This window comes from Varroa destructor, unplaced genomic scaffold (assembly GCF_002443255.2).
Source record: "Varroa destructor unplaced genomic scaffold, Vdes_3.0 BEIS01000001.1, whole genome shotgun sequence".
Classification (NCBI taxonomy): Eukaryota; Metazoa; Arthropoda; class Arachnida; order Mesostigmata; family Varroidae; genus Varroa; species Varroa destructor.
In genome coordinates, this window is record NW_019211454.1 from 36425731 (window position 1) to 36449545 (window position 23815).

General features: G+C 43.0%; 1 protein-coding gene and 2 long non-coding RNA genes across 5 annotated transcripts in view; 2 read left to right on the forward strand and 1 right to left on the reverse strand.

The window, feature by feature from the left end:
- The first annotated feature begins 291 nt into the window (after positions 1-291).
- Positions 292-23815, forward strand: part of LOC111247197 (uncharacterized) — a 183087-nt gene continuing 159563 nt past the window's right edge. For both annotated transcript variants that reach the window (XR_015319063.1, XM_022797853.2), the window contains exons 1-2: positions 292-551; positions 2234-4843. Coding sequence is in view for 1 of the 2 variants with exons in the window: in XM_022797853.2 (XP_022653588.1) it covers positions 4789-4843 (55 nt within the window). In the remaining variant the exon portion in view is untranslated. The remainder of the gene's footprint in view (positions 552-2233; positions 4844-23815) is intronic.
- The window catches only part of LOC147758579 (uncharacterized), a 46048-nt gene continuing 39932 nt past the window's right edge, over positions 17700-23815 (reverse strand). Inside the window, exon 4 of one of the 2 annotated variants that reach the window (XR_015319078.1) lies at positions 17700-18509. This is a non-coding gene — a long non-coding RNA (uncharacterized LOC147758579). Of the gene's footprint in view, positions 18510-19799; positions 19914-23815 lie in introns of those variants that run through there. The other variant, XR_015319082.1, reaches the window with a different exon arrangement.
- LOC147758580 (uncharacterized) lies at positions 18430-23233 on the forward strand. The gene is made up of 2 exons (XR_015319098.1): positions 18430-18563; positions 19468-23233. It is a non-coding gene; the product is annotated as an uncharacterized LOC147758580 (long non-coding RNA).

The following is a 23815-nucleotide window of genomic DNA, read 5'->3' on the forward strand; positions in this document are numbered from 1 at the left end:
TTGTTCGTGTTGATGCTTGCACTAATTTAGTTAAGATGGTGAATGGGTCTTGTCATCCCAGTCTAAGACAAAGGCAGAGGTCGCCAGTAGGTTTAAGAGGCAAATTAACGTGCGTGCCAAGCTAGATAGGACATCACCAAGAGTTCTTATCTCAGCTGAGCGTCATCAAGAACCTCACATAACACTGTCGCGGCGCGACAACCTCGCAATTTGTAAACAAGTTAAACTATAGCTAGGAACTGAAAACGACATTAGCAAAAGCTGAAACACAATGAGCTCTGGTGGGACGCGGCTCATTTACGGCACCAGGCTCTGCAATTTACCCAGGCCCAAAGAATAAAATAATGTGTTCACAGGTTTTCGTTGCTAGGGTCGCTAGAGTGTCGAAAGAGCATTTACTGTTTTGACCGTTACCCAGTGTGTGCTAAGCAGAAAGGAACAACGGAGAATTATATTGAGTACATGTCGGATCTATTGGACCAAGTGGTGATTTGAGCCAGGCGCTGGAAGCGGGCAGTTTTGTGGACACGCAATGATTGCGGTAAAAGCCGGTAAGCCAATAATATAACTAGCAATGGCGATGTCTATGGCATGACGGTGAACTTGACAAAGATGACACACGTACACAAACACACGTGAGCGTAGTTTAAGGGTTACCTTCACAGGTTTATTTTTGATCATTCTCTAAGCGAGAAATTTTAGAAAATTGTCGATCGAAGGCGATGATTGGCTAACATCAGTCACTATTTCACGGTATACCCTGACACTGATTAGTCTGCGGCTAGACAGGTACTCAACTACCGGACAACCGGTACGGTTGGTTTAAGTAAAACTTTTAATTTTATCACAGCCTAGAGGCGATAATCGAGGCACTCAAGAAAATGACGCTAAACTAATCAGAAAATACGACACTTTAACGGAACAAGCTTTGAACATCGCGCTTTGACTCGTTTATTTATTACGAGCACTCACAAATGGCCTACCACACTATCTTTCTCGAGTTGACAGTGGATTGAACGACGACAAAACATTGATGACGATGGCCGTCTGAAAATCCAGCTGCCTTTAATTAGAGACACTGAAGCGGGGCAAATGACATCCACCGTTGTGCCCAGTGGTTGACGATGCAGCCCATTGCAGCATGTTGACTCTGATGAGGCGCTGATGTCGTTGTTGCAAATGATTCACAAAGACGCCTGAAACGGTGGCCTCTGAAAGATAAGCAGTAGAGCAAGGGTTCGTATTATTTGTATATTGCAGTAGGAGTAATCGTTTACTTACTGAAAGGGACTCGATTGTAGTTGATGCCGTTAGGCAAAACAGTTTGTAACACGAAATCGCACTTTTGTTTCTAACGAGCATATTGCATTGCAGGACTGTTACATCCATAGGCCCGGCGCATGGCAACCCAGAATCTTATGATAAAACAGACTGTCAATTTTTGTCAGGATACAGCTTGGTAAAAGGATGTATGTTACAAGAAGTTGATTTTTGCATCAGGAGGGCCTCGCATGTATATGAGATCCTTACGGAAAGCATGGATAGTTTTCAACCAATGAGCTAAAAGAAACATCTGTTAAATGAATTGCTTACATTATTACAGATATCGGATGTTCGGAGATATCGGACAGCCTGGAAAGCAGGCTTTATAATGGAGTCCATTAACGAAATGGGCCTCATGTCGCCGATTAAAATAATTACAAATTAAATGCGATCTCTTCACAACCCAAATACCGATTTGAATCAATGCAATATTTCTTCTTGCGAAAGAAGCTAAGAAACTTCTGGCGGGCAGAGACAGTGTAAAACAAATGCCATTTATGGAGCCGCACTTTTGACGTTAAGTGCTTCAGCACAGAATTATGCAACTGTTTTCGCAACTGGCCTTCAATCTTCAATTTGAAAACCTGTTAATTTTACATAATCCATCTTCTAATACGATTTGTAGTAGGCAAATACTTTGTAAAAATACTGTTGGTTTTCATCTTCTTCTCATAATTACGATAGAAGCCAGATCCATTTATATTTTTGTGTCTTCTCTCTGTAATTGCACGTTGTCTCTGTGTTTTCGAGTTTCCCCTGTAATTTCGACTACCGCGAACAAAATGTGTGACGAATTATCTAATTATAACAGGACCAATGCGATAAAATGTAACCATTTTGTTATAGCTTGAATTCGAAGACTTCTAGTAATAGAACTGTCTTTTCGAATGTGCCTCGCTTACCCATATAGGCATTGCGAAATGTCAGTCCGTGAAAGGGTCGGTGACAATCAAGGCTATAATCGAAGGCATCGCAGCATCAACAGAGATGATGGCAGTGGCGGCGCGTTGTGGCGCCCCCTGAATCGAGGAACTTGAGTGAATGCTTACCATATGTTATGCCGCGTGTCAACCGCAATGCGAAGGGTAGTTACCAGCGACTCGCCTGGTTCTGCTGCCAAGTGTAAAGTCGTCCGAAAACGCCGACACACGATTGAGCGGTTAATGCTGCTAAATGAGCTTGAGTGTTACCGTGTCGTCAGATAGCAGCGCTATAGTACGTCTCCGCTATAGTACTCCGTTCTGCATCAGAGTGGATCAGCTGTGTTCAGATGGGAAGGTCCACTTGTTGAAGCGGAAGTGACATGCCCCCTATTTGACGTGGTCCTGTCACTGGAAAGGCCAGTCAGTCAGCCAGCCAGGGTTCGTGCTATCGCTGCTGCTTCTGCTACTATTACCAGCCCTATACAGGGCTCTGTCGCGTACACACTGCCGAAGGTCTCTGCCACCCCAGTTCTTTCCCCATCATTGCCAGTAAATGCCTTAACTAAACTGGAATAAGGGAGGGTATTCCGAACGGCACCGTTCGGGCATGTTGTCATGGAGACGTCGGCGTGGAGAGAACATTGTACGTAAGAGAGGGCTACAGGAGTCACATTGAGAGAGCCCGACCGTTGGTCGCCTCAGTCGAAGGGTGCCTCAGCTGACCGAGGGCTGTGTTGTATGAGTTGTGTTCCGTGCGGACCTGACAGCGCTGGCTTGGCCCTGCGCCGAGGCAAGGCGATATGTTGAGTGTGTAGAACGCATCAAACGCTACAAAGCTAGAACATAGCAGCAACAGAAAACATAACAGGGGGGGGGGTCAAAAGTAAAGGTAAACAATTGATTCAAGCAGCGAGACAGACGGGAAAAACAACGCATTGCTACAGGGATACTAAGGCAGCTGCCAATAACAACTGCGGCATCTACAGCGGTTTGATTGCAGCAGCTGAAGTTCCTTTGAGAGCGATCGGCAGTTTCTTTTCAACTCTACCTTTTAGCCGAAGCGAAAAATCGAAAAGGTGAAGAAAATTTTTGCTTGTTAAAGTCGAGTATATTTCTTTCAGTCCATTTATCGTTGCTGGTTTAACTTCTTTCAAGTTTCTTTTTGCAATGGCGACAACGCACGCTCACCCCACCAATTTTTACTGTTCCTGCTGCTGCTGCTGTTGCTGCTGCTGTCATTGTCACGTTTTTTTGAGGTGCGTGCCGCGGCCGCGGCTAGTTGATTACGCGCCTGTTTGCGCGTTCACCTTGAAGCCTACGACCTACGACAAATCGAGTATTTGTTCGATTTGCAGAGCTTGTGGTAGTTTAGGCTAGCTGAGTTCGTGCGATAACATGAAGTGAGGTGACGATTCAAGTCCTCGTAGCACTGCGTTCGCAGCAGCGGCAAACAAGCAGTAGCGAAGACGGATCGCGAATTGAAAAATCGAAGAGCAATTATAATCACAAATAAAACAATTAAACATCGCCAAAACATTCGCGAAAGAAGGAACACGTGCTATTGCCTCGTGTGACAAACAATTCTTATCGAAGTGCCTCTACGAATGTTACTCGTGTGGTCCAGGACGACAACAGACGCGAGGATATCATCGGTGATCTTAGTTGGGACGTGAAAACGGAAGAAAAGGTGTCAAAGAACGTACAAGGAACGCTGGGCGTGGTGTGGCCAGGTGCGAATGGTCAAGATTAAGGGTACCAGCCGCCAATATAGTAGAAAAAAAAGTAGGCAAGAAGAAAAACTTCCAAGAAGAAGAAGAAGAAAAGGTGGACGAACGGCCATCAAAGAGGCACACTATTCTATAGGGAACCAGCACCAGCGCCATCCGATCTTTTCTGTTTTTCAAAGCCAGCATTATCCGGTAGCAAGGACGACCGCGTTCAAGATAACGACGTCGTCGTTGCTATTTGCTAAGCCGGGTACACAGCATCTGGCAGCATCACCAGTTTCGTCACGGCGCTCTGTTATGTGCTGCCGCCTGTCGAACCTCCACGACGAGCGACGGTGGCGCCGATCACGTTGAGTTCCGAGTGCAGCAGCGATAGTAGCAGCTGATAGAAGACTGTTTAGATAGCCCACTACCCCCGACTAGTGCAAAAGGCCAGACGAAAAAAGAAATGTGCACATGTGTCAGCTACTAGCGAGGACGTTGATGCCAGCAGCATAAACACCTGCACCGAGTTCGGTGTGTGACTAAGCAAACAAACGCAGCAGACACAGCAACAACGCACTTGGAGAGGACGACGGTGACGGAATAGCAAAAAAAAAAAAGCAAAAGGGGCTAAGGAACGCTCAAGAAAGGAGACTATATACAGCGAGAAGGAGATCAGTGCGAACAACAACCAGGAGAGAGCCAAAAGCTATTCATCAGCTAAACCAACCGCAAACGTAGCCGCTAACGCATTAGTAGAGACGGAAAGCGAACAGAAGCAAAAGCCGAAGCAGTGGCAATAGCAGCTACAACCCCAGCAACAAGAACTCGAGATGCCGCCGAAGATGGAGCGTGGTGGCAAGCCCGCACAGCAGCGCACGGAATCAAGTAAGTCGTTGTTTTTGTCTTGGTCAGTTAGTGGTGCTAGTGGTAGTTGTTGCCGTATTACCTATCGTAGTTCATCTGAATCTAATCTTCTCGAGCTAACCACTGTCCTAGACAGTTTAGCTGTTCAGCGCCTTTGCCCATGAGCGTGCATCTCTTTTCTTTTTCCTATTAGACACATAGAGGTAGGCTATAGCAGATGCGACCTGGCCTAAACATCGCGAGTTCTGCTTGGTTAGCATTGGAAAAGCTCCTGATGAGCTAGTGACCGGCCCAAGCTGTCTTAGTAGTCGACAATGACGAAGGCCATGTGTCACAATGGATGCCCGCCCGCCTGTTCATCGACAACACCCGAGACCGGAACTTTACGTTTTCGTCTTGTTTGCTTCATTTGCATCGCCTACGTTATTAACGTTTCAGCCGCCATTGGCGCCTTTCGTTGCTTAGTACAATTGGCCGCTGTAGTCCAGCGAAGCAGGTCGTCTGGCCAGGAGAACTATTCACAAGAACGAAAGGGGTAAAATAGGAGGTAGATCGTTGGTGAGAACTTCTCTCGAATGAGGCCTGTTCAACTCGAGTCTCGCTGAGACAGACAGATAGACCGACACCAACACTCACATCGAGGAGTCAACCGGGAGAAATACACCCAGCTCTAGAAGTCTGAAACTGCTACTCGATGCCAAATACTGCCGAATTTACTGGCAAATTCTAAAATTTAATTTGACTTTTCCTACCCAAAAGTCGTCGCTGTCACACTTTCGGACTAATGTTAGACATCTGGTAACCAAGCTCGACCAAACGGCAATAAAGTCGAAAATAAATCGGTTGATTCTTTCAGCCATCTAACTATTTTGTCACCGATTTTGGCAAGCTTTTATGCCATAGCGGGGTAAACGGTAATGGTCAAAACGACCCACCTAAGCAAATAGATATAGATTTGTGTTAATTGACTAACCTAGATAATAGTACATTAAATCATGGCGGGAATTACGCAACACTCGTTTCGGTAAATACTGTTACTATGCGGTTCCTTTGTGTTAGTATATATCAAGCGATATTATCGAACTGAGCCATTTCCTTCTTAGATGCTCATAAACAGATGGGGGTGATTGTCTCAATATTGCAACAACGAATAAAATCAAGAAAGCGAACGGGGCAGCTTAATGGCAAGCGTGCGTAAGCAGTCCTCTGCTGCCGTGGTGGTTAAGGAGGCTAGTATGATTGAACGGTTTGCCAGCGGCCAGTTCTAAGTGCCTTTCTAGCCGAGAGTGTTTGTCCTGGGGATCTTATGGGGACGAACGGCCCGGATCATGGCGAGCACTGCACCGTGCCAGCGACAGCGACCAGAGGATTAACAGCGCGGCGATTATTGCAAGGCCGGCTGTTACATTTGATCGAGAAGAAAGCCGCATTTGATAGCCTCGAAGTACTGGCCTGACCCAGGCCTCGCCAAACTGCGCGCACTGCCCAATGCTAATGACTCGCAACACAGACCAACTATGGAATTGTTCGAAAATCGTTTAGTCGCTGGCTATGCCGCTGTTAGCTTTGCATGCAGAAAAGGAGATTTTAATAAAGGCTAAACATACATTAATAAATTGTAGCTTTGAAGGCAAGTAGTTCTAAATTTCACCACTAGGAAGAGAAATATGACGTAAAAATATCTTGCTTTTCTATTACCAATACACATAGTTGCCAACTTATGCACTTCCAAGCTATTTATGGAGGTAGGAATGACATATGAAAGCGTACATTATCATTGAGCAAGACGATAGAAATTTTCTATTCAGAGATCTTCATAGGGCGTGTTAGAGAAGTGAAGCTTTAAAGTGAAGAGGTTGAAAGGAGTCTTCTAACAAAGAGGATCAAACTTGATGCGACCCATTGATGTCACTTGATTTCAATTCTGTTTTTTCCCCATGTTTAGCACATGTCAATTAGTGAAGATGCATAAAGGCGGGCTTTACTGATCGATTGTCCATGACCAAGCAATACAATTCGCTATTCGACAGTTGGTAATATATTCTTTAAGGTTACCTAATTTTTAGCTCAGTGTTGTATGAATTAGTCTCACTTCACTTTTACAACTGCGACAATTAATGAAATTATTACACCTTTGTCGAGTCTTCCAGCTGAATCTTGCCTCGTTAATTGAAGAGCGCGTCAGCAGTACAGCGGTATATCTGTGGTACGTTTAGCAGTATACGTGTTGTTCAGTATTTCATTTTGTGCTAAAACGTTAGCTAGGTGAAGGGAAAGGATTGGAGTCCACAAGTGTCCGCACTAATTTCGACCGTTACGAGGTTTGAGACGGGACGGTTGTGGGAAGCCGGAGCGCCGAGGAATAAGTGGAATGCACAGTTCGTACAATTACAATTTGGCTTGCAGCCAAAACCCTTCAGAACCCACTTCCGCTAAGCAGAGAGGCTGGCAGGGCGGTTAGTAGCAACAATCGAGTCAATTGGTGGGGCTTTCCAAACTTCCCCACGCCGCCCATCGCTCTAAGCCCGTTTGGCCCTTACGCCCCTTCACCTATCCGCAGCACCATCTGACGGCTAAAAGTCTTGGCAACGAGTGTAGCAACAAATGAGCTAGACGAAAGCGCGATCGCCTTCTGCCGTACAGGGGACACAGTGCGGTCGGCCTGTTGCATCAGCCCGACTGAATAGATCGGGTGCGCGTTTATTTGCTTTGTTAAAAATCGATGTGAGAAACTCAATGTGAAAGATGACCGCTCTAAAGCCGCTTTATCAAAATTGATTACGACTGAGCCGTGGCAAACAATCAAATACATCACATCTGATATTTCTCTTTGTTTTTATCATAGGTGATATTTTTTGGTGAAGTGAAACATCGCATCAATCAACTCCTATGAAATACAAACGGGCCGACCAATATTTTCCAGTAGGGACTATAGTTTCGATTAAAATCCTGTATTCGGTGGTATAAACAAGTTTGAACAGTCGGTAAAAAAATCCTGCTGATAGCTTTACCTATCCACCCGTTCGCGTGAATCCGTTACTCAAAAGGGGCTAGGATATCAAACGTACTATCACCATATTACAAGTTTAATACGAATGCCTCAGATCGTAGCGTTTCCTTATAAGTAATATTGCAAGGGGACAAGTCAAGAAGCAATTTTATCTACAAGGGTCTACTATTAGGAAACATATCATATTTTATCGGTACGAGTACACGAGAAAATTCAGATTTCGGTTGTTTTCTGATGATATTCTGGTCACATGAAAGTAGTAGGTCGTTCAGTCGAATCAAATCACTGCTCCGTTAAAAGGATGACAGAAAATTTATGGGTTGTCTGGCTTAAGTCAACAGATAAAATTGTCCGGTAGGCGTTGCTCGAGACCCAAAATGGCGGATAGAAAATAGTAAGTTGCTGTCAACTTTCAGCCCGCTGTCAACTAGCCATTGAGTGTAACTGGACGTTAATTGAGTGTAGTTACCGACTCCTAAGTGATTAACTATTAAGAAAGAACTTTCTCTATAGAGGTGAAGAAAGACGCAGATGGTACTATTTTCACATTATTTGATTAGGTTGCTAGAAAATACATCGCGATTTTTCTCTTTCTATCATTAACTGCTTGTAAAATAAGTGCTTTTTGTCTGTTGTTGACAGTTTGAAACAGTTAAGCTTCTAGAGGCAGCTGCATATGGCGTATACGCAACTCCGCCGATTTAGGTGAAATGTGCTAGTCCAAACGACTAGCTTTTATAGCGAGCTCAAGCTAATGGGAGCAATATTTTAGATTGCCAGACGATATCTAGCGAGGCTTACGTTCGATACTGGCGTTCAGCCTTGCTTCGAACTACTGAAGTTCAATACGAAACGAATTTCGAATCTACATTTCTCACATGTACGCTTAGGCTTCATGCGCAGATGCGTTACTTCTCAACTAGTGAGGTAACCGTTTATTGATTTCAATTGCTTTACCGTTACGACTACGGTCGGTATAGTTGAAAATTGTACACCACCCTAGTCGTTCTTATTCTATCGATCACAGTCGAGTGCCGTTTAATCATTACCGCTACTGTTTTCGCCCTTCCTTTCAATGACTAGCCTATTCTTTAACAAGGTGAGTTGTATAGATACCTTTAACTATTTTTGTCTGCTCATTAAATCTCTTTCTTTATTCTACTTTCTTCTGGGCTTGCCCTCGTTGTTTTCGCTGCCGGCAACAGCCTCTTTCCAGCCTGTGCTGTTGTCTGCTCCTTTTCCCTTGTATCTCACGCCCCATATCTTTTTCTCGAACCATAGCTATTTTATTACAGGACTAGGTGTTTACTCTCAGGTGCCATCTGAGTCGTCTTTGCGAGCTGCGCTACGCCGCCTGCCGGCCTTCGCTGGCTCCCGGTAGGACTGCCGCCGCCGCTGCCGCCGCTGCTGCTGCTGCTGCTGCTGCTGCTGCCACCATCGTGACTCTCGAAATTGTTGCCGCTTAAAGTACTGGCCTTGATCTAGCGCGATGCGTGTGCTTGCGCCATTGCCAAGAGCATGGTCTGATAGCACTTGACCTATTTTTACTTGCTCTCGGGGCGTAGAGAATAAAGCAAAGACCCGTTTCATTTTTCAATAGAACCTTCAAAACGGAAGGCTCAACCTTTAAGTTGATAACTCCGCACTGGACAAAATCTAACGAGTGCCAGATGAGGAAAAGGTGAAATATTCTCTAAGTATAGACATACACTTGGCCACTGTCAGATACCTTTGACTGACTCACTACACTCATAATTCCTGTCTTCTCCAGTCATTTTTCAATCGTTGCACCGTGCAGTCTCGGTTCACTGCTCCGTCCTAGCTAAAACAATAAAAAAAGTCCTAAGCATATATTGACTTTTCCGGTGGCCAAGTGATTATATCAGCATCTGCTAAATTCCTGTGCATACAGGTCTGAATAATATCTTCGCAGAAATGACTGATCACTTTCGTCGATCGTTACACAAACCCATTGCAAATGCACGATTTCGTAATCAGGAAATACAAGAATATCGAAAAAATATATTCCGGATCAATCGGGCCAAAATGACAAATCATTAGGGTTACCTTATCTCCTGAGTCTAGGGAGCATAAGCAAATATTTTTTAGTTGTAAAACCGTTGAAGCTGTACTGCTTAAAGTATGTATAGTGACAAAAAAAACGTCGTGCCAACATCTGCGCCATTTCAAGTAGAGATGGTATAGCATTGTGTCCAAAATCTAAATCGATTCAGACCGACTGTCTCTACTTGAAGGAATATGATGACCGTTAAATTGATCAAGCAAAGAAACCGTCTTTTTGATGTTGTACCTTACTTGTTGTTATAGGCCGTTCAAATGTTGACCAACACGTCCGTTACGTCGGTGAGGTCCACGCCGGAAGCGCAAAAAGATATGTTTTTCTCGCGTCCATTAGCTTCAGTTATCGATCGCTGCTGAATCGTATATTCCTTCTTCGAAGAATCTTTGCCGCTACTTCTCCTACAGTAGAAGGTTCTGTACTTTAGCGTAATGCAGCAGCTTCTTTCTTAGCCAGCTTCAGACGGCGATGGTTGGGGCCGATAGGGATCTGACGTCGTGGGCAAAAGGGAGAGTGTGGAGGTGAGGGATTTAGAAGGGAGAGGCGGGATTAGCTCTGCGGGGTAGTTCAGTCTCTCATCGTAGAAGTCCTTCAGAAGGTCGTCCCGTCCGATTTGCGCTCCGGGACCTTCCTCTGGCTAGCTCTCCCCTTTTCCAAATACATTTCCCTCTCCCATAGGGTCCCTGCACATGGAGTCGATTACCACCGACGCAGACCTCTCCTTCTATGTCACCAGCCGCCGCGCCAGCTCAGCTCCGAAGGACGAAACGGGACCGCTTCGTTGGCTGTCTTCTGAGTCTGGCTAGTCCGTCGTTCCTGGGAACACGTGCTAGACAATATGGCTGTTCCCGATAGCAGGATCTGTCCGTGGCCTGAGGCCTATTTCTCTATTACTTGCCTGCCTGTTTTCTTGCTGGCTTTAGTTGTCTAAGCATCGGCATACGGAAATCGGTTGGTTGGGTGGCAGGAATCTAGCTAGGCCTTAGTTAGATAGACCGTTCCGTTCAATTGGAGCGACGTCCGATTTCAACTGAGTGTATTCCTGTGGACGTTCTACATAGTTTTCCGAATCTTTTCGAGGCTGCCGCCCCACTCCTCTCTCTTATTACTCCCGTTTGCTTTGGCAATACCTTCTTTTTTATCCGGAAACGGTAGCGTGCGATTCCGTCAGTCGGCTTCTGTGATCAAAAGGGCTGATGCGGGGAGCGGCGGCCTAAGATAACCGTTTTCTCGTTGAATAGCTTGCGGCTAACTAGGGCTTCCCTTATTAGCAGACTCCCTTCGGCCTTCTGTCCCTTACTGCCTTATTTCCGCATACATTGTAGCGGCGGGGGCGGCGATGGTGGCGTTGGTCACTGGTGATGTGACAGCATCGATCAGGATTTGTGTGATTTGACTAGACGCCTATTTAGGGCGGTTCAGTAAATGTTTGCATCACTAGCATATTGTCGAAGTGTTCTAGATGTTGATACTGAACAATATAGTACAATCATCTACGAAAAAAGAATTTGCAAGCCACTCCAAGAAAGTTATAGCAGTACGATTCGTAAAGTTATGTAAAGTTTTACGGTATATGCAGAAGTAGCGACGGGTGCTCAGAACGGTATCTTTATCTTTTCTCTAACACTAGCAGTAAGGACAGATAAAGCCGTTGCAAAAAATGTGTTTGGCTGTAAACGACAAGGTTGATATTTGCAATGGATTTTCCGTAAATAGTTTCAGAGCTCGTCAGGCATTCGATAATTTCGCGGCAAGGACTGCCTATTTGTGTCGAAGCTCTCAAACACCTTTACTACAAACGTTAATGTAAACCGCTCAGCAATATCACTCTGTTATTTAGGACTTCGTAAAATTGCTATTCGTTAAAGCCCTGTTTCCGCTCCTGAATTTTTGGTGGACAATTTATAGAGTGGCCTTTGAGGAAACTATCATCTCCATAACATCCGCTATACCAAATAATCGAACGATTCCCTCTTACCAGCCAAGCGGATAGCTACGTTACATCAGCTTAGACAACAGTTGCATTTGGAGCAGTATCCGAATTCGAACTGCTGTTGGGGGTTTGTGGCAGGAACAGAGAGTTTAATACCTCTTTGCCAATTTCTTTACATTATACCAAATGCTTTACACTGGAATAATTGCAAAAATTGTATTGTTTTTGCCAAGGCCAGTCAACGATACATACACGCTTGAACCGCTGAAGTAATTGTGTGGCTCATTTGGTATAGATCAATAAGCTAGCGTAGCAGGTTCTCGATTTCGATTATCCTAAAACGACGTCTCGCAAAAGGGAAGTATCATCTACCATAAAGTACACACTGATAGCTGAGTATCTGGAATCAAATACGAAATGAAACAGATATGATTTCAGTAAAAGGTAGAAACAAAAATATGTTTGCCAAAAGGAGTATTGTTTATCAGTTGAATTCTGCTGACGGACACTTGAGTGCCAAAGTTCCTGCCTCCGTCATGACTTGTGTCCCGCTATGGTATTGACTCTACGCAATTTTTTTGCTTAGGGATACTATCAGAAAATTACAGCAAGGCAGAAAAACGTGGTTATGGCTTAGCGCATATTGATACTAACAGTTTTATAAAATTAAAATCTTAGATGAAATTTGATTTGCAAGATAGCCAGACTCAAGTTCACACAACTATAATCAATACGCATTACTTTTCTTTCAATTTCGATAGATGCAGATTTCCTGTTGGAATACGTATCACCTTGCCACGCTAAAGTGGGCCGCGTTCATGGATGAAGCGTTTGAGTATTATGAACACGGTATGCGTGGCTTGAAACATATTCCATAACCTATTTGCTAGCTAGAACGTTTGTCGGTTTGGCGCTGACGCTTCGCTATTAACGTAAGGTTTGTGTAGCATTCTCAAAGAATAAAATTTCGATCTATTTTAGATGTTACTCGCCAAGCGGCTTTGTGGGCTTCTACTATGACTTGAACTCTTCAAATTTTCTAAATCGGCCAATAGCTTGGATGTAAAGCTCGCCTAGGCATTTTTAGTAATTTGTTCGAATTTCAGGCCCAACGTATAAAATAAATCTTGTGGGAATGTTTCAGGGTTGCTACATGACGCATTGCATTGCTATTCAATTCTAAGCATTACTTTGCAAAATTTTCGATTCCTCCCAGAGGATACGCGTCTACAGTAAGTAGGCTGCAAGGATTTCTATTCCTAACAATTTGCAGGCAAGGGCTAGCGCAACATCTCACCAATATTAGATCAATTTTGCAGATATTGGCTACTTTTTCGCCCCCGAAAGCTCAATAGTTATTGCATTTGTATGTAGTTATCTATAGGCCGCAATGTTCCACAAATAAAGAGAAATTGCGTTTCTGTTTTCATTCTTTTTCCTTTACGACAAAAATTTTACCGGTTCACTAATTTGGAACTAAAGTTAGCGAGAACGATGCTTCTTAGAACGACGTTACAATGCCTGTGTTCAGCTCAGATAGTTGATTGGCGCATTAGCTGCATTTAAAAGCCATCTGTCTAAAAAAAATGGCTTTCATGAAGAACGTATAAAAAAAAGTCAAATAAGGCAGGGAACGGTTAGAGTTCCGGCAATGACAAATCGTACACCGAATGAATAGTACAAAGAAGCTTTTTCAACATTTTTATAAACCTTAGCTTAATATTGTATCTAGTAACTCTATTCTTTCAGTTTCATATAGTCCATTAGGTTTCTAAGCTGATGTGAGTTTATATCAGTCTTTGACCTTTTTTTTTTCATTTGAAATGGTTAGATTGTTCTCATCATATCTTTTTTAATGCGTTTACGTTACACGTATAGTAACAGACGTCTGAGAATTAGACAGACTTCTCTGGATTGTAACACAGATTCTTCGTGATCTCTTTGATGGACAATGCTACCTCCGCATTCTTTTCAGCAGCCATGGTCGTGGACAATGACTGTCTCACACATACATGTATGTACATATCGAGTAGATACGGTGGAAGTGAGTTACTGAGCTGATACAGGCGAAAGGACCTTATCCGAGTGACCCCCCGATGAACGTGTTTGACAGTACTGGCTGTATACGGCGACAAGCGATAGCGTACAGCTAGCGCAGAGGTGTGTAGACGAATCGTATGCTTATTTGTCTGTGATCTCTAGCTCGCTGCTTCACCACTCTCTCGCAACCCACTACGAGTGCTTACCCCGAACAATCTCCAGACTACCACTGTAGTATTCATTTGGGTTCAACCCTTGCAAGTCTCCTGAAGGTACCCCTATCTTTGCCTAGCTTGCTTCACCAAACTGTGATGTGGCCCCGTCTTCCTCGTCGTCCTTTTAACCGTCAGCAATAGGGCAAAAGCAAAGCAGTTCTGGCACCAAATATTCATAGCCACAAAGGCCCGTTGGCGGTTTTCAGTCGGCCGATACAAAGCTATTATCTGTTTGTTCTCCACCTGATGCATTCTAGTAGTGCTGCATGTACTAATGTAGTAATACTTCGACTAGAAATCATATAATACAGTGAAAACAGCGCCGTGAATTTACTACGCAACGATGGCCACTACATGGAAACGAGATCACCACTATAATTGACCGCTTGCATCGTAGGTGCTATGCAATTCCTGCTTACGCGTCCGCTGACGGGCCTCGTCGTAGCCATTCGTTCTATCGTCAGCTCAAAACGCTTTACCGATTTAGGCATAACAAGTGACGACAATAATGGTCATTGTGACAACGCCTTTTATACCCTGTCTGATTATGTTGCATGTGGTTTCTACCCACAATATGCGGTGGACAATGCATATCCAAGCACTGTTTGTAATACCAAGATGGCCACCAAATGAAATGCAGGTCAACCAATGCGTACAGGGTACTGCTGTTGTTGCTATATTACTATACTATAGTTAAATTAAAAAGATGAAATTACAAAGAAAAAAACAATCAGATGATAATACTAGTCAGCATCATACTACAGCATTACATAATATGTGTTCGTCACCGAACGTTTGAAAGAAGACCAAAAAGATGGTGCACGCGCAACTGATCTTCCAACGCATTGTCTCTAACTACACCTAGGAAGCGTTACAATTGCATCGTTTCGGCTTATAACCCCTGTTCTCTGCGTGCAATGGATTAGCTTTCTAAGTCATCCGAACCACGAGTAGATTCGGAATAGTCGAATCTCAGTAAAACGCTACAAAGGAACGGATTGCCGAAACGATCGTGTGCGTACATTGTTTTAAAAGGAATGCTATTGAAAACCTATTGTGTCAAGGAATGAAATGTTTGGTACGCTCGCGAAGGTGGCGAAGGAGATAGGACGAGCTTGCCAGAGTCTCATCAAGCTCTCGATTTAGACACGATAGATCTCTTTATGTCGAACGCGTTCGTTCGCGCGCGGTCGTAGGTATCACAGTTCCCTTGCACACATTGCAGCAGGTAACAAGTACACACGTGGCTCGTTCTAGCTTCTAGAGAGACACTAAGTTATACAAGCTAGGTTAAATGCCTATATTCCAGTTCGTGTCCCTGCGGTTATAGACAAACGGAGCTTTGCACATTATTGACCGATAGGCATAGAGACGTCTGTGGTAATTTAAGATCCTACACTTTAGAATAGTGTTAGTTTTCGGTAAAACTTATTATTAGCTGTTGACCTGATGAGTTGACTACAATGACACTTTGCAAATGTCGGACGACCCCGTTCTGACCATTCCTACTTTTTGTTTTCTTTCGATTTTTCGTATAAGGCTATGCGAAGGACAGCATGCATAAAATAATGCCGAACACAGATCGCTATTTGAAACATTATATTTATAAAGCAGTTGGTGAAACTTAGGCAGAACTATTCGAGATTGCGCGAAACGGATCGAGTTGTGTAACCGTTTCCTGAAAGGACACTTGACCGATACTGTCCTTCATGCGTAGTGCAAATTAGACCCTCTAAAATAGGCTGACGTGGAAGACCAGCCATAGAAACTCGCTTTTGTTATTTACTTATTTAGGGGCACTGAGGTAGGTTGACGACACTTTCCTTACATTATGCTCGGAGAAGCAAAAACGAAAGCAAATGCCGCAGGTGGATTTGTATAGGCTTCTAACTGATCGAGTGCTTATTAATAGTATAGCTACCAGATCTGTTCATACGGGTGCCGTGAAATAGGACTGCGTTGAACATAATCCAGACGTAAAAAAGGAATACGCTATACGGTACACGAACAGCGTTACAAAGAACGAAATATTAAAAAAATCAGATTCATTTAATTGTCCTCCTCTATGCTTGTCTATCTAATGTCTCCTCCATGTCTATGTTAACTTGTTGAATATACATTTGTCCAAGAACGCATTGACCCGGTAGAATATAGTGCGGAAATGTTTTTCACAGAACGTTTCTTGTGTGTTTGACAGAAAATATGACCAGTAACGTTATGGTTCTAAGTCAACTTTGAGAGGATACTAACTAACACTGAACTGCATAAATAACACTTAGCTGAAAAATTGTCATTGCAACAGTTTGTCACATCTCTGAACGGACGTGGGCTTCGGACAATATTCAGTGTGGTCAAATTTTGTTTGTACCAGAAAGCTCCATCACTGCGGCTGAAGAAAAAAGACACTTTGAAATTAACCTGCTTTCCTCCAAATCACAGACCGTTTTTCGCTACCGATACGAAAGCTCATAGCGAGTGGACATCAGGACGGTTTATATAATGGGTTTCAATAAAATATAGCCGTGCCAAAACAATTGTTTCAGGCAATGCATTCTGGATGTAGCAGTCGAACGAAGCATGATGAATCTTTGCAGAACGACTTGTGCGTACGTTGAGATGTGTTTTTCGACCTTATCACTCCCTTAACAAGTGATTAACCGTTTTATTTTACGGGCCAGATATGTGTCGAACCTAACGTAGAAGATACGAGACGCATGAAAAACGTTTGAGTCTAATCTGTATCGTCTAGTTGTGCAGATCGATCGTTATCTACACTCGATTAGATCGCGCAGAAAGAAGTGACGAAGTGGCGCTTGATTTACCTTAGTACGTTTATCCGCAGACTAAAATTGATGCACTCCTCAGAATTTGACATTAAAAAAACTGGCGGCCACATTCAAAAAAATGAGAAAACGATAGAATATTGAGCAGATCGCGTCGGCTGATAGCGCTCTTTTGTTCGTTCCTGTTAAGCAAAATTTAGAGCGGAGTACAAAATTACCTCCCACAGAGTCGGCGCGGCGTCATCGTTAGCAGTAGCTTTAGGTGTTCATTGACGATTCGTTTGGGCCAGAAGCGCACTAGGACAGAGAGCCAGGCCAACTGCAGTAGGAAACGCCATGCGATAGAAAGAATGCTTGCGAATCTACACAGCCAACTTTCGCATCATATCATGTTGTTATTGTGAACTTGAACGTCGACCGAACTGATATTGATAGAGAAGCGGAATAGGAGACTTATGCTGAGGGTTCCCGCAAGCATTCTACTATGTACCAGCAACCTGCTTCAAGGAGACCATTACTCCTTTTCATATATTCAGTATCCAAATGTGGATCGCCGTTGGCGATCTGTGGAGCGTCGAACAATGATGAGAAGGCAGTAAAGTCCCCAGGAGCAGTAACCAAGCCAGGCATGCATATTGTCCTAAATTGTTACGCACGTTCTTGTATATATATATATATATATATATGTAATTTTGCGATAGCAGTTCCTCATCATTACTATGAGCGTTTAAAGTAGTTGCATATATGAGCTAGAAACGTGCCGACGATCCGAAGCATTCTAATATCGGCAGCTCTGACCGATGACGATTCAGTGTATTACAACTGTAATAATTTATTGACGAAATATCCTGTTTGTTTAAATGGTAATTTATCTCTCGTAGATGTCTCCAGATTTGATATCCAGTTAAACACTTAATCTGATCTTATCGAGGAAAAGAGACTCTTTTGAACGTTTGAATACTCCTATCAGCTGTGCATCATGTTTCCGTTGACTACAGGATACATACAACGAGCAAGATATAAATACAGCTTCAATCGTTATCTTCGTTCGTGCCCCTTTTCCTATCCTGTCGTTTTGTTCGTGTTCCAATCAAAATGAAAAAGAAAAACTCATACATTTTCTTTTATATATTATGTGTACGTGATTTAGTTTGAACTCAGAGTAAAGTGTGGCGGGCCTGAGACGACAACTGTGCTTCGTTATGACATAGTGATGAGGACTCGTGTTTCGTGTGTTTTCGGTGTCATCTCTATCATTTGCAGGGCGGGGTTGATAATGGCCGTAACGGTGGTTGTACTGTCGTTCCCTGTCACTGCTCAGAGCTTGGGGCCTAACGCGTATTGTTCCCTAACACACAGTTATCAGAAGATGGTCGTACATATTTCTCTAGGCAGTTCGGCGGATTAGCAAAAGTAACCAGCACGCACTGTTTTTCGTTGCCGTCCAAGTCACTGCGCCCTCGCCGTCGCTTTGCTGTTATGAACACGAGCAAGTCGTATTGTGATTGTCTGATTTACTAATTAAATCACAACAGCTGGTCATGATGCTCGCGCTGCCGCTTTTGTTACGGCCGTTACAGATGTTGCCGATGTTGCTAGACATCGCAGAGATCTCTGACGGAAGCACTGCAAGCATCGAAAAGGAACCCTCTGTTAATGTATCGTTTCGAAGAAAAAATTGTGAGAGTAAATTATGAGTAATTATATTGCTAATAAGAGCCTTCGTAACGGATCTTTTTCTTACTTATTGAAATTTATTTGTGTTTCTATGATCTATAGTGCCTATTTAATAAAATTAGTGAAACTGTTGTTGATACAGGATTTTCAGACATAGCAAAGTTGACAGTAGCAAGACTGAGCGAAGGGACGTCATGAGAAAGTTGCTGCCGATTAAGTCGTGTTGAGGTTCTAATTCCTCTGGGAACATCACTTCAAAGAGAACGAAGAAGACTACGCAATTTCAATCGTAGATTTTCCTGGCCTTTCTGTTGTCCTTGTTTACTACTGAATCTCATTTGTCAATGTGTTACAACCTTATGCCAAGTAAGAGAGAAAGGTCCTACTATTTTTGCCATTTTAGAGCCTCAATGAAACGATTCCTGTTAACTCGATCAAGTCCTTCATAAATGGATTAGCAGCAAAAATGCCGTTGCAGCTATTGCGTGGTCTAGGTGGGCAAGAAAAACACAAAATAATTTTTTCCGTCTATAAAAATTGCGAGAACTTATTGCACCTATGTGCTTAAACCAGATACATCTCATTTTGTTTTGACACTTTTTTTCTCGTAAGTTTTGAGCTGGCGGAGATAGTTGATGTGTCACTGTATTCTTTCCGCTGGTAAAGATATGGAAACATACATACAGATGTTTACAATTCTTACTGGCTCTGACCGTCTGAGTTGATATGCAACGAATGTCTGTGCCACCTTCCAAGCTTGTAGGCTATACGCGAAAGTGCGTTCATCTGAATTAAAGGAACTAGACGGAAAATAGCATGACATATCCAAGGAACAATCGATACTTATCTGTCCGAGCATCCGTGTGTTTTTGCTGTACCTAACCGTGCCCCTCCCTATTTCCTTCAGGTTTTTACCGCCGTCGTATGCCACGTGGGTATAGAACAGCATGTTACGGGTGCACAAAGACATCGCTTAGTAAAATCGTCGGACATCCCAGAGTTTCCTGCCCAGCGTTTTGCCTGATGCATATAGGTGACTTAAGGAGAGGATCGAAAAAATGGAGCAAGGAGACCTGATCGGCCTTGTAGCCAAAATTGAGCGGATGTGTTTCGATTTAAGAGGATAGGCAAAAAACGGTGTTCGATTTTCGACGCTATCAATGTAGGTTACGGTCGTATTCGCTGGCCTAGAACGTTACTCTGTGTTTATTACATTACAATAACACACCGTATTTTAACCAACATAAGGTGACGTTGTCTTATGCTGAGATATAAACATGAAGATAAACGCATGGATGATTTATGGCCAATTCCAAGGCCAAGTCATGGTACAGCTGCATCGGCCAAATCCATCTGAAATACGAAGATGCGTGTGTGTGTGAAGAAATGATTAACTCCCAATTATCTACTTATCATTGCATTCGATCTGGGTCGAAAGCGTGTATTAATGAAATAGCCTACATGTAGGAAACGTACCTAACGCGTACATGGCAAAGCAATACGTAAGATGCTGCAGGTATTTGAGTAACTTGAAGCTACAAACAAGCTCGACTAATTCCAACAGATTTCTCCCTTGTGAAACGCACGTACTGTATAATAAGAACATTGTACTTCGTTAAGAAATAAGAACAAAAAGCCAACATTGAATTAACGCTTTTCAGACTGAAATCCTGTGTAACGAATGTAGTAGAAGGTAGACGCAGCAGGTAGCAATAATACCAGTAATATAAGGTTCTTATAATTTCACTTTCTCAAATCTTTCAAGATATTTATGGTTCGTTAACACGCCAGTGAAAAACACATAGAAAAAACATTAGACCTTATTGCGATGCCTTAATTACGTCCTGGATCGCACAAAGGAATACCAACGTTGGCTTTTCGATCTAAATCCGTGCCATTAAAAAGCTTTTCACACCCTAAACGGGGCAGCCGGGTAGCAAGAATATCTCCTTTATCAATTTATTTCGAGAAGTTATGGATAGAGCAATTACACATGTGGGAAAACGAATAATAGGTACATCGCTGCTCAGAAGTTCGAACGAGTGTGGAAAAAAACAAAGGAAAGTACCTCTAACGTATAATAAAAAATCACCCTTCCACCTGTACTAGTTCAAAAGCTATTCCATTTCAAAGTTCTCCGGATTTGCCAGTAGTTACATACTCCAATGTCCTACCGAAGATTACACTAGATGACAATCAGCTTATATTACTACTATTCTTACAATAATTATTAGTTTAGGTCAAAGCGTTAGATTAAAAGTATCAGGACATGTTATCTATTGGTGTTTTCAATGTACCCTAGTTGGAGTGTACCATGGTTTGCTTCACTCTCCATTGTCTGGATCCAGTGTAACATATAAAGAAGCGGTAGTAACTGCACGAGTCTGCTTTGTCGGTGTGCCGTTCACAGTATATAGTCCTTAACCTAAATATATACAGAATGATTCGTAATGGGCTGCTTCTCCATATAGCAATCACATTGCGTATAAAGGCAAAAAATACTCCAAAGTGAAATATCTTACTGTAGAGGAGTAGTATACTGCTCTAATAGTCACTGCTCATAGTTTTACCACCTAGATTCGTATTAGAACACAGACAATTGTGCATTCAAGCTGTTCTACTTAAATAACATAACACTAAGTGACCGGTCATTGCTAATTCCAACAATCGTTTTCACTAGGACATATATTAGTGTCGGCAACGAATGCGCTCCCTCCAAGACGAGCCTCATCCAGGCGTCCTGCAAGCTTCCTACGAAAGGCAAAGTCTGCACCGCTGAAAAATGATTCTTAGAACTTGTTATACTTATAAACTGACAACTGAGATAACCAAACAGTAAGCTGATTGTTATTAATTGATGATATATTTGCCTTGGTGTGTCTATATCTGAGAATATGCGTACGGAATGTATACGCATAACGCTGAATCTTCAGACACTTTGAAGAAAACAGTAACCGAAAAATCATAAATCAAATAGAGGTGAGCGTCATCCTTTCCGTAAATTTTGTTCTTATCCAACTGCAGTTTTTTCTTACTGTAACCTTAGGCATGGCTGTAGAAATGCATTGTAATCTGTAATATGTTGCCAGCATAAAGCTAGAAGTCAGACATTGTGTTCTTGTCGCGAATTAAGCCACTAACAATTCATAGAAAAAGGACTGCTACATGATTTTTTGCAAAGTATTATGTTTATTTATTAGTCAAAGCTGAACGTATTTATACGAAGAAATACATTTCCCACCTACCGCAGAGTATCACAAATGATAGAACACAGCTCCGTTGAGAATCTCTAACGTCTGCTGCGACATCAACAGAAATGCATAGGTCTGTCTCTGGAACATGTGGTGCATGCAAGAAAACCCATATTGCTTTTGCCTAGGGCGAACATTTGAGACATCGCATTGATGGCATTGTGCGATAGTGAAGCGAACGAGCCAACGGGTAAAAAGTACAAGAGATTGGCCGTACGAAAAGAGTTCACTTCCTCTCACTTAGCTTCTTGTTACCTGCCCGATCTCGCCACCGTAGTCGCAGTAGTAATGATAACGGCGGTGGCACCAATGTCCCGAATGGCACAACCCCCCTCTGTTAAGAAAATATGCACATTCTATCTATACTAGCTGGTCAACTAGCTGGTTTTGGCACCGGTATGGCCTATACGGCCGCGTTGGTTGGAGCTTTTCTCTGGGCAGTTTGTTGAGCTGTGGCACCAGCAGCTGCAGTAACAGGAAAGCAACCTTTGCCGTAACGTTTTTCGGCTAGCCAGAAAAAATTCCACAGGGCGGTCGGCGATTACTCCTAACTGGACCTAGCAAGCGAACGAATGTTTGAACACTTCCTCTTCGATTTCGGCAAGGTAGGCCCGGTTAGCCCTTAGCGAACAGATAGTAAGCATGCCAAAAACAGCAAGACAAACTAGTCAAGGCCCAGCTGCTATAATGCCTTAGAGAGAGAGGTATCTATAAGTCTGCTAGGCTTACTCGAGTGGCGGTAGTTATATCGTATCGTTAACGAGGCAAAAAGACACGTCTAACAATGCGCCATGTTTCGGCCTCTGTAATTACCCGTATAACACGGGTAGTAAGCGGCGATGAGTGAGAGTTCGACAGGCCGCTGGACCCCTGAAAGTCAGATTGCCTCAATTGAGAACGCTTGGAGACTGCATCCAGGGATCAAGATATGTTCCAGGTTGCTAGCATAATAGAACCGATGCAATGGCAGTCACAGCGGAGCTCGTGTGTTAATAGGATCGGGTTCAAGTAGGACGAACACAGAAAACATAAACGGACATATTTGAATTTGGCCCTGATTTCGGTCTGCCAAGAACGAGGATCAAGTCTTGCTTTTGAATGTCAGAGACCAGCTTATGCAAAACAATGACTACTACATACAGTAATGGTAAAAGTGGCCTATTTTGCCTAATTCTTTTTATGGCGGCCCTTAACCGATCTTTATCCCAGCTAAACGCTGCAGTGAAGGACACCTTCAACTCACGTATGCCTGTGTAATTCTGTAATGCATACAGTTTTAGTGTGACATACGTTCTATCGTTCACTTATGCCCAAGTATAATGTATATATATATATATATGCTGTACGACCGTGCTGTAGTATATATGTGTATATTTGACCTACATTTCATCTAATAAAACTATAATGACAGAAGATGGTTTAGATGATTATTGTTCTCACATATGGGATCCAAATTTGCCTTGTAATCTAAAAAGCGTAAGCTTTCCACAATGTGTTTTTTTTTCTATGTAAGTATTAAAAAATGCATGATGTTAGTAAAATGCAGGTAATGGTAACCCAGATACTTGATATAATCGTATGAATTGACGCTAGCTTTGGCCAAGGAATTGCGTAGTAAATTTACCAAAGCAAACGTGTGTGAGTTCCATCACCAGTAATGCCAAGAGGCGCCCTAGGGAGGCTCAATATTCTTGTGAAATTTATTTTTTATAGTGTCAAGTTGATTGACTGAGGCTTAGCATATTCCTGTATAGTATACCTCTCGCCAGGGGGGCCCTGTTCGAGCTCATAGACTTGGGGGTAAGGCCGGCCTTTATACAGCCGAACTAGATCTGATTTGTTTGCCATGACCAAAGCTTGTAGGCTTTGTAGAAATTGCCTGTTGCTCGCCAGAGTGTGCACTCGTATTTGCTTTTATTTGTAGTTCTTTCTAATGGATCATCCCTATATTTCGCGTTGATATTCGTTTCCTAAAGGCTGATTCTTGGTTTTCAGTTCCTAATA